General features: G+C 35.2%; 1 protein-coding gene across 1 annotated transcript in view; it reads left to right on the forward strand.

Annotated features, from left to right (window-relative positions):
• LOC117344590 (urease subunit alpha-like) overlaps window positions 1–9,795 on the forward strand; it is a 35,825-nt gene extending 26,030 nt beyond the window's left edge. Inside the window, exons 12-23 of the mRNA XM_033907391.1 lie at window positions 68–130; window positions 482–690; window positions 909–1,031; window positions 1,677–1,758; window positions 2,381–2,625; window positions 3,064–3,178; window positions 3,874–3,963; window positions 4,307–4,405; window positions 5,114–5,213; window positions 5,616–5,722; window positions 6,773–6,896; window positions 7,191–9,795. Coding sequence (XP_033763282.1) covers window positions 68–130; window positions 482–690; window positions 909–1,031; window positions 1,677–1,758; window positions 2,381–2,625; window positions 3,064–3,178; window positions 3,874–3,963; window positions 4,307–4,405; window positions 5,114–5,213; window positions 5,616–5,722; window positions 6,773–6,896; window positions 7,191–7,309 — 1,476 coding nt within the window. The 3' untranslated portion in view covers window positions 7,310–9,795. The remainder of the gene's footprint in view (window positions 1–67; window positions 131–481; window positions 691–908; window positions 1,032–1,676; window positions 1,759–2,380; window positions 2,626–3,063; window positions 3,179–3,873; window positions 3,964–4,306; window positions 4,406–5,113; window positions 5,214–5,615; window positions 5,723–6,772; window positions 6,897–7,190) is intronic.
• Window positions 9,796–11,750: the final 1,955 nt, after the last annotated feature.

Genomic DNA, 11,750 nt, shown 5'->3' on the forward strand with positions numbered 1-11,750 from the left:
AATACTTTGTGTCGACTGAAGAATAAAAATGAGGTGGTTTTTAAAAAAGGGGTAATTATTCCTGTAGGATGGGAAGATAGCTGGGATAGGAAAGGCAGGGAATCCTGACATCATGGATGGAGTCACACCGGTAAGTAATCAGATCTTCATAATTCATATATATTTGTTAAATCTGTCAGGTATGCTAGATGCATCATTTTCAGTAACGTGTTTCTGTGTGGTGAATATGAAGTTTTATTTTGAATTTCATCTCTTTATTATTCATTTATTTTTTGTTTTGTTTATTTGTTTTATTCATTTGTTTTTGTTTTATCTAGTTATTTATTTATTTTGTTTATATTACTTCTGTTCAATGTTTGATACGTGTATCTGCTGACCATGTCCGTTTGTATGTTGAAATTTGATCTGTATTTTAAGAAGGTAAACATATCCTTGTGTTTATCGATACTATTTATTAAATTTATCAATTAATCCGTGACAGGGACTGGTAGTAGGTGCGGGAACAGAAGCCATTGCCGGAGAGGGGCTCATCCTGACCGCCGGGGCTCTCGATGCCCATGTTCATTTCATCTGCCCTCAGTTGGTGCGAGAAGCAGTGGCATCCGGAGTTACCACGATGTTTGGAGGGGGTACTGGTCCAGCCACGGGCTCTAATGCTACCACGTGTTCCCCTGGACCTAACCATATTAGGTACAGTCACGCTTTCTGTTCCTTTGTATGGCTCCTATAATTCTTGTCAAAGAAATCATTTAATAGCTTTTTTGTTGTTTAATCAAGCAGATGTTAGTTTTTTATGAGTGTCAATTTCATTGAAAATGCAAATACCGTTTTGTGTCTTTTGGGAAATCATTTGACTGATTTTCAAACAATGCAGGCAGTTTTTGAAAGTTGTACTCTTTCCTTCACAGAGATATGTTACAAAGCACAGACGCTTTCCCACTGAATTTTGGATTTACAGGGAAAGGTAACTCTTCCTTTTCTGGCGATATAGCCTCAGACCTGGAGGAACAGGTGATTGCTGGTGCCCTAGGGTAGGTATATGGCTTATTTCTGTACAAAATCGTATCTTATTAATAATTCACATGTTTATAATCGCCCCTGTCTTTCAAATATTGAACAAAAGGAAAATGTTTTCCAGAAATCTTCAGGTAAACATTTTATTTGTTCATACATGTAGTTTGTCAAAACTTCTGCGATATACAGACGGATTCTTTAAAATATTGTATTCCTATTTATTTGAGTCCTAAAATTGAGCTTTGGGGTTTTTGTTCTTTTTGTTTTTACGTTTCTAAAGCAGAGTGCCCTTTAGTTCTACCACTTATTTCCGAATATTTAAGTTTAGACATCCTCATCCAAAAAGGTTTGGCCAAAATCCGTCAAAAAGGCTTGACAGACTATGGCCATGAATAGATTATGGAGATATTTGATCCACACTTTAATTCTCCTTTATTCGTCTTCTCAAGTACTATTATAGGGAATTACCGATGTTTTGAAAGACACATGTGCAGATGGCTTTATAGGCAAGTTGGTCTACATGGTGATTTAACTGTTTACCTATTAATAAGTTTAGAACGATCGTCCGCATTGTGTGTCCACATCTGCTCGTATAATGGTTATTTACCACAATGAATATATTCCTAAATACACTTTACTAGCTGAGCTACTTGTTTCTGTAGGTTGAAGCTACATGAGGACTGGGGAACTACACCTTCAGCAATTAACACGTGTTTAAAAGTTGCTGATAAATACGATGTGCAGGTGGGTATATATATTCATTGAATATATTTGTAAACTTTATTTATTTTACAACAATTGCATAACAAGTTATCTCAACTTTATATAAATCACGCTTGTTGGCCCGGATGGAAGCGCGCGAGGTGTCTTACTGTGTGAGGTGAAAGTCAAGTGTGCTACCACTGTGCCACCCGATCACCCATCCATTGAACACATTTGTGAACTGATATGATGTTTTCCCGGATAGATACTGATTACTCACTTAGCATTCTATGAAATGAATATGATCAGTATAGAAGTTTGTGATGATTTATTTTTTCCTTTCGATGATCCACGTGATGAATTATAGTACCCTATTAGGGATTAGTTTTGGTCTAAGATTATGATGTTTACTCGCGTTTAAAGTTCTTTTGAAATTTCTGGCACTGTGATTTCCATTTAAAGTAGGTATGATTGTACGACTTGTTTTTTTTTTCAATTATTATTTGAGAAGATATCTGACATTTTCTATCTTTGAACAAGCTAAGGGTACTTTTCACTGCATTGTCTAAAGAAATGCGGCCATTGTATCATCCTATTACTAAGTCTTGTTCTATTGTGTAAGACTATTGTGTCTGCGTTGTTGGAGATGGATGGTTTTTTACAGGTGACAATCCATACAGACACACTTAATGAATCTTCATGTGTGGAACAAACCATTGAGGCATTTAATGGCCGGACGATCCACACGTATCACTCGGAAGGGGCAGGAGGAGGCCATGCTCCTGATATTATCCGCGTGTGTGGAGAACGCAACGTCCTCCCTTCGTCCACCAACCCAACTCGACCCTACACCGCCAATACCATTGATGAACATCTAGACATGCTCATGGTCTGCCACCATCTTGATAAGTATGTCGGGCTTCTGTACTCTAATTCTCCCGCAGCTGATAATGAATATTTCACGCTCTGTCCGTTCATCCGTCCGTCCGTCCTTCCGTCTTTGTAGAATATCATGTTTAGAAATGTTGGTGTTATTGTAGAACTATCCACAAAACATCAATTATATATCGATGACAGAGGCACTACATTCCGTTACGCCACCTGTCAAGGTAGCACTAGGGGCATTTAAAATGTTATCAAACAAACATATAATTTTGTATAGGTATTCCTTTGCTGGATTTTATTACTTGAGCAATTAACACCTATATAGTTATCATCGATATCTTAAATGCATACACACATTCGTTCGCAAATCAATATTTGATAAAATAACAAATTCGTTTCATATAAAGGACAGTACGACATGCAATGATGGATTGTACAAATATTACCATTTCATATTTCTAGAAATATCAAGGAAGATGTGGCATTTGCAGAATCTCGTATCCGGGCAGAGACTATCGCAGCTGAAGACATTCTACATGATATGGGCGCTATTAGTATAATGGCGTCAGACTCACAGGTAAAACATAACTTGTGGATCGTCATTATGCTATCTTTTTAAAGTTATATTTCCCTTTATCTGAGAGATGGTTATTATTCATTATACAGTGTATTGTCTTAATCCTCGGTTGTCTACTTTGTGAAGTCTTTATGCTGTTAAAGGCTTAATTTGGACTTGAGTATTTGTAAGCCAAAAAGAAACAATGCAAAACGATGGATGAGGCATTAGGAATGCATCTGATATGGTAAATAGTTGAGATTGATATATGGAATTGAGATTATAATCTTCCGAGTGAAACATTTCCCCCTGATATGTTAAAGGAGATCCAAGGGCCAATGGAACAAATGTTTGGGGTTAACACTCCCTAAGTGCACAATACGGAGGATAACAATATTGGATTTAAAATATACACACGCGTGGATTATGATCCTTTGAAAGACTGCTACTATGTATTCTGACATAGTTGAACCAAATTAAGTATCATGCATCCCCGTATAGTATTGTGCAGATGGACAGGTTTAAACCTAATATATCTATAATCTACTGATTGACTATAACATGTTAAATTACAAGTTCTGCAAGATCAATTTTGATCAAAATTTGTGCAGCTATAGTGCAATACAGGGACTATATGCACGCACGTTCCATGGATATTAGCTGCATTATATATTTCTGTATCTATTGACACATGCTCTCAATTCATCTGTGTGTAGGCAATGGGCCGAGTTGGGGAGGTGATCTGTAGGACCTGGCAAACGGCAGACAAAATGAAGCTGTTCAGAGGAAGATTGGCTGACGAAAAAGTTTGTATTTTCCAACCAAATCGAAGCCCTAAATTGATTTTAGATACAATACTCGCTGCAAAAGGAAAGCAATAATACGATAATGCAGTAGTCACTTCTTTTTTATAACTTGTTAATCAAGTTGTTAGTCTAATCATTCTAGGTAGTGATATAAAGACGTGCTATTCTGCAATTTATCAATTTCAATTGTATATTTTGAAGGCCTAAAACAAAAAGTGAAAAAAGTAATTTCATAAGGCATCACACTACATCTACATCCATAATTCTGGCTGTTCTATCTCACGTACAATATTTTATTTTTCTAATGCTGTGCTGAATAACAACATTATACTCGCAATTGCAGGGTGAAAATGACAACCTCCGAGCAAAGAGATTTATCGCAAAATACACCATAAATCCTTCCCTAGCCCATGGAATGTCTCACCTTATTGGTTCTATAGAGGTATGTGTCTATAGACGTTTCTTTCTATATTTCATTGTTAGGTGGTAAAAATAAATTTAAGATTTAAAGAAATATGGACGGGGTTGACAATATGCATTTATGTCCCTGGATGTAGGGTAATATGAAGGTTTGTTTACCCGAAGATATCATATTCCCAAGGGCTTGCCCGAGGGAAATATGAAAGCTGAGGGTAAACAAACCTTCATATCACCCTGCATCCAGGGCCATAAATTGTTTATTGTACCGAAAAATAATCAGTAATGATGATACTCAAAAATAAACTGAAGATATGAAATATCACTTTTATCACAAACCCCTGTGTCTGGTCGCTAAATTGATATGAGTCAAGGTGTTATTGAGTCAATGACAGTTCTTTTAGAAACTCTTGGAAACAGTTGGCGTGTACATTTGATATTTTTGTGTTCTGAGCAATCTTATTTTGCAGAATTTGATCTATTTCTAATTCTTCGACTGCACGAAAACGCTTGCGTTTCTGTTCGTCTGCCATTTGTAAATAACTGTAAGGGAGACAACTCCTCGCAACAGAATGTGGGGGTCGCCATGGGCGCACGCGGTCCAGGGAGATATGATATTTATCCCCCTTCCAGATGATGCGTTTCGGCTAATCACAGGCACTGTTATAAACATGAAGTATAATCATTCTTATTATACTGTTAATGCTTAATGTTTTAACTATTTTGTCTTTAGAAAAAGAAAATGGCTGATCTGGTATTGTGGAATCCAGAGTTCTTTGGGGCCAAACCTGAAATCATCATAAAAGGGGGCCAAATTGCGTGGGCTCAGATGGGTAAGTATCCAGCGAACACTGTTGTGCAATGCTTCAATATTTTGAAATATTTTGGTGTTGTATTACACAATCATGCAAACCTCGTTATCTCGAATTCGGTTGGGTCATGCATATACTCGAGATATATCGAGTATTCAAAGTAACCGAGGATATTTTATATAGAAGTTTTATTATTGATTATTACTTCGAGGAAGGCAGAGTCTTCGAATAATCAGAGTTCAAGATAACAATGACCTACGTTATTTCTTTAAATCTAGAAAAAATATATATATAAATCGTTCTTCTCTACTTAGAAGTTAATTGTAACCAGACAGATCTTAAACATTATTTATTGTCAGTCTTCGACTGATGTTAAAAAGTAGTTCACCGATAAGTTCACGATGTATTGGCCTTTGAACTCAGGTATGCCAAATGCGTCAATTCCAACCCCTGAACCGAAGATGCAGAGAAAAATGTTTGGGGCATATGGCAAGGCAATAGGAGCCCACTCTGTTGTATTTGTGTCACAGGTAAGACTAATTGCATTTTTAAAGCTTACAAGATAAAAATTCTAAAATTTTCTTTGTGTTTTAATCGACTTCCCCTTATGCTAGTCTCCAAAACGGCTTAATGCATACTCGACATATGCAACTAAACACATTTCCATACTGTCCTGATGCTAATTTACCTTAAATATGTTACAGCGCCGACATCGTATGTACTAATGTCCTTATACGATTACTTATTAGCCTGCCAAATGTTACATACTTGATGGACCAAATACAGACGCCTTGTGCGATAGAATATCTTCGGGATACAATTCATTATTATTTCAATATAAGCGATAATAAGAGAAGCTCAAACAAGGTGGTAATACAGTAAATTATGTAACAAAGTGGTATCAATATACAACGTCTTCACACAATGACGATCACCAAGCGCACTTTAGCATACACATATTCTTTGAACATTTTAGTAACAAGGAGAATGGCTCTATTCTACTGAAATACGGCGTTAATTCTTGTTTTGTACAGTTTTGGTTGATGTTAGTGCTGTATCCGTTTGCGTCACAGTACGCACAGGTGATACTGTATAGTTGTTTAATTTCAGGGGGCTGATATTTCGCGATTGTCTCAGTTCGAAGAAATTCGCGGGTATTGAATTTCGTGCAACCACCTTTTGTACATAGTATTTAGTAAACTGATCTATACATTCCTCTCTCTCTCTCTCTCTCTCTATATATATATATATATGAGCGTTAGGTATTTATATTCGCGTTATATAGACCGCGAACATCGCGAAATGAAATTCCCTGCGAATATTACCAACTATAGATTACCGGGATTTGTAAACTGTGCTCTTTTTATGTGTATGTGTATCCTATATACGCATGCCTCCTATAAATACTCAGATCATTATCAATTCATGTTTACACTCTTATTACCTTAAAATACAAATGTATCTAAATATTTATATATGAAATGTTGTTTCATTAACACAGTTTCCCGTCAATTTACTATTCATTGAAATGTACATGCTATTCAAGATCTGTTGTGATTGAGAATACTGATTGACTACAGGCAGCGGTGGACAAGGGTGTAGTGAAGAGGTATGGCCTGAGTAAGGGCATTGAAGCTGTTCGAAGATGTCGGGACATAAGTAAGGACGATATGGTCCTTAACAGTTTCCTTCCCGTTATAACAGGTAAAATAAATCTACTTCTGTTTTCGTACAAAATACACCAACTGATTTCATAATATGCGAATTGGAATTGGAATTCAACACCTAGATTCTTAGATACTCATGGTTTTAAATAATATTTTAACATTTCTCAAAAGAATCATTTTGAAAAGTGCTCGCTGATAGATATAACGATACAGACGCTTTTGTTAAACTCCTTGGTTGGCCCATGCTCTGAAATACTTGCTTTAAACTTAACCAAAATATTTGACTAGTGATAAATGATGATAGAATGACTCTTGGTTTTTTCTGTTATAGTTGACCCATGTTCCTACAAAGTGATGGTCAAGGCTTCGGACAGTGAGGATGAGCCTGTCCATTTGACCTGTCCTCCAGCACGCAGACTCGCACTTGCGCAGAGATACTTCCTGTTCTAGTCTGCTACACATTGATATTACCCTGATAAACAGACAAAACATCATTGGAAATATTTTATTTTACCCAAGTTTATCAGTTAGATTAGGAATGAAATCAGTAGAAGGAAGTGGTGGGCTTGAGTCAGTATAAGGACCGTTAACAAATTTGACTTTGCACGAGGATTTCCTTACAATTGCAGGACGCGTTGGCAATCAAACATGCCAATACCAGAAGCATACACTCCAGATATTAATTATTACACTGTGTTATAATTTTTTCTCTAACAGCTTCAATAACGAGATAATATATTTACACAGTCTGGTAGGGTAGCTTGTGAAAATCACTTTCATCTACAAATATACATATTTGCTTAATCCATGAATTGGTTAGTATGACAAAGTCATCAAACTATATTATTGATAATATGTACCGTAATTTCATACATATTACCCGCACCGGTGTATAGCCGAGTATGCAAAATAAGGATTTTGTAAAATTAATATAAGATAATTCGCATTGGTAGATTGTCCGCGGGTGATACAAGGACTCAGTTTATATGGACTTCTTATAGTATATCTTAACAATTATACTAGTACAATTTATGTTTAACGCTATAACCTGTCTCTGTTATTGGACGTTTAATCAAAGGTTATATAGGAGCCTGAAGTTGATTCCGAGTTCCGTTTAAACGGAACTCGGAAATGGTTTCTAGTTCCATTTTACTTAAACGGAACTCGGAATAAACTTCAGACTCCTAAGTTATATAGTAATGTCTATAAATAGACAAAATAGCGATACTATGGCCACTTTTCTATTACAATATTAGAGCGTAGACTCAATATAACACAAATAATCATCTATACATTAACGTTGACAGCAATATCAATTATGATTATTACGCCAGACAATGTATATGGTCGCATACTCACGTTTTTATTCGAATATTTACACCTATTAACGTCAAGTGATGCTGTTCAAACATTTAATTTAACCGTAAGACAGGATCCGTCCACTAATTTTACTGGAATCATTATGTTACCTTACACCATTATGATCAAACATCTTCATAACGAGGAATGTTCGAAGCAACACACGAAATAAGATTTGTTAACTTTATTTGTTGCATATAATTATATGGAATCTGATTTCCGCAGTTCTTTCCGCGTTTCCGAATGGTGAGTTAGTCAAAGAAAACAACCAAAATATTTATGTAATTAACGATCAGGCCTCAATGACGTTTGAATGTTATTCATTTTTAGGCCACCTGAGCTGAAAAAACACATTCAAAATTGTTACTTTGGGTCACATTTTAAAGAACCCGCTTTTGTAAAGTTGTGTGCAACGTTTTAAGGTCAAATAATCAAAAATAACTTGGATATCGCACTTTGAAAAATCTTTCCCGCCAAAATTCAAAATTATCCAAAACTCCAAATGGTTTTTTTTTCAATACTCTGACACACCACACTTGATAATTAGCACACATCTACGGTATGAGTTGCTGACTGCAATTATTATGCAAATAGTTGATCTTTGATCATCATAGTTGAAGATCACAGTTACCAAATGACCGGTCAAAGAATGGAAGTGAAGAGAAAACGAAGAGAAAACATAGGTATAGCATGTAAAAGCAACCGTCAGATGGATAACATATCGGAGATTATTTCCTGGATGGCAATCCCGTGTTTTGGGTCAAGCTGACTGAATATTCCAAAATCTTCTCAAGGCCCAGATTTGGTAGAATCAAATACTCTTTGTTGATGGGAGGGGCTTAAGGCGTTTTAATAAAAATTGTGAAATTCGTGGCCCTAGGTATCCTGTTTCTCCTTAAGTTTTACTATACTTTATGTAGGAAAATCACATTCTAATGGAAATGATTCAAAATTAGTTAGAATTATGAGGAGTGTTAAAACTTTACTATTACTTATATAGGATCTGTTTAGAAATACATTATAAAAACATCAAAAATAGTTACATGTTTAAGACTCGGGTGACTGTTAAGGCCCATGGGCCTCTTGCTATTGATAGGTACCATGTAAATACAAAATAAAGGCTTGTTTTTTTTATTTACATTATGACACTTTTACTGTAACGACTTGGTGGAATGATATACGCGACGCAAAATATGCATACACTTGCCCAGAACGAAATGAAACTATTCTGGTAAATCCAAAGATACAATATCATTATTGTCTGTGCATTGTCCATTGTCAACTTGCACGATGATATTAACCGCAAGTTTTACTTGTTACGTTTATAAGTTCGCTGTTACAGTGATATACAAATGTTATCCTCTACGATTAATAATGCATTAAGCTTTGAACATTTTTCTGGAAAATAAACTTGTTAATCTTGTTGAATAATGGTGTTGTATATCTATTATCTATAAGTATAGTAATCTCACAGCTTTGAATTATTTGCATCAAAATCCTGCAGCAAATGCATATACATGTATGATGTTCACACATACATATCTATATGTACTTATCTCTTCAAAAACATTACAGAATTAAATAAAAAATCAGACATATTAACGAAACCGTTGTTCAAACTTATTTTCGATAATATAGATTTGCATGAAGACTCATGATAAGTAAAAGGAGAATAAGACCAGGTGTTCCGGAAGACAGAGCGTCGTTTGCTTCATCGACGGCACCCGCCATACAAATCTTAATCAAACCATGTTCCAGGTTGGCTGTATTTCAATGAAGAACTCTAGAGTGACTTGGAAAGTATTCGTTCGTGTAAGATATATTATAGAAGATGGATATCCAATCTTATAAATAAAAGTATGATCATTACCTCTATACTATGAGAGCAATACTGAATACCTACTGTATATCGTCATACTTAATCAATCAGTATACACGTGTTCTTGTACCATCTCCCGTGTCACCCTTAAGGAATATTTATGATCTTTTGTTATTTGAACAATACATGATATCACCTATATTGAACATAGAACAATATTAATACAAACAATTCAATGACAGCCTTATCAGTTTATACCTCAGTATTATAACATCAAATTCTACACCAGGTTGGATCTCGATATTCGCCAAGCATAGTTAAAAAGTAGCCTATGATTTTTGTTTTAATTTTCATTAATTATACGCAAACGCATCATGCATGTTTTTCTCCGTTCCTTTGTTTTTATTGATAATGCTTATCATTTTTTTGTGTTTTCGTTGTCAATGGTTCGTTTGAGAGCATTAAGCTACTTAAATTAATCTTGCATTTATATGATGACGTCGACGAAGCTAATGACGCTTCTCTTTTGTGTGCGCTTAAGTACATACATGTATGTATTCCCCTTAGATTTTTTCATGTATATCCTTTGTAAAATATTTATTTCAGCGAGTATTTATCTTATCAAATTAATTTTATTGATGAAATTTATTCATTTGTTTCTTTATTGATATTTCTTTTCTTATTTGTTCAGTTACATCTACAATTCTTCGCGAGCAGCCTACATTGGAACATATAATGGGGTAATGTGTTAGCATTACCTGACCAGTCTCTGACATTTAATCAATCACGCCAGCTCTGTATTAATGTATGACGCTAACTATTGTAGTTCTTTCATCCGGGTTAATTAACGTAGAACCTATTTCCTAATATCTAAACTGACTGAATAGCATTGTTCGTACAATACCGTGGGTATGACGTAAGTGGGGTTTGTGGTGTTCATTAAAGTTACAATGTCCATTGTTATAAATACAACTAACGAGACGTTGTTTACAGCGTCGAACAGTTATTCTCAGTGACTGATATTTAATTCTATTGATAGTGTTCACAACGACAATGATTGGAATATGACCGAGATTGGCGTTTTGGTACATTAGCATAAGCAAATGTAAGTCCCCTGGCACTTAAAAAACTAGTTTGAAATTTATTGAAACTCATTTCAGAATTGGAAAGTGAAATTTTGTATATACTAACAAGTTACCGTTATGCTTTTATTTATTGTAAATACATATTGTTTATGGGTTATTTTGCCTCTTGTTGACATTGAGTTCTGTCAAACCTTTTAAGTTTACACCGTTTTTAATTCAGTCCGATTTGTTAATTCAATATTGTATTCTTCTTTTCGTCCAATTTTTCATTCGTCTTGATTCATGTTTTCGTATAATTTCCTTTTTTCTTTTGTTCCAACCTCGAAGAAAGCTAGGCACGTCAGTAGTGTATTGTCCTAACACCTTTATATACTCTGTGGATGTAGTCATTTGTCCGGGAGTGATCTATTGTCAGTGAGGTTATCTGTCGTTTAATGTTAAATCCCGGTATATGCTATTAACATGGTTATGGATAATTAACGGTTTTGAACAAACTTAAATGAAAGTGTTAGTGTACATGTATAGCTTGACAATTGATGCAGATAGCGACCTGTTTGTTTCGGATGGACGAATGAGAAATATCGCTAGATTACCTATAGGAATCAATGATTTCTTCGTCAACAACAGA

This window comes from Pecten maximus, chromosome 16 (genome assembly GCF_902652985.1).
Source record: "Pecten maximus chromosome 16, xPecMax1.1, whole genome shotgun sequence".
Classification (NCBI taxonomy): Eukaryota; Metazoa; Mollusca; class Bivalvia; order Pectinida; family Pectinidae; genus Pecten; species Pecten maximus.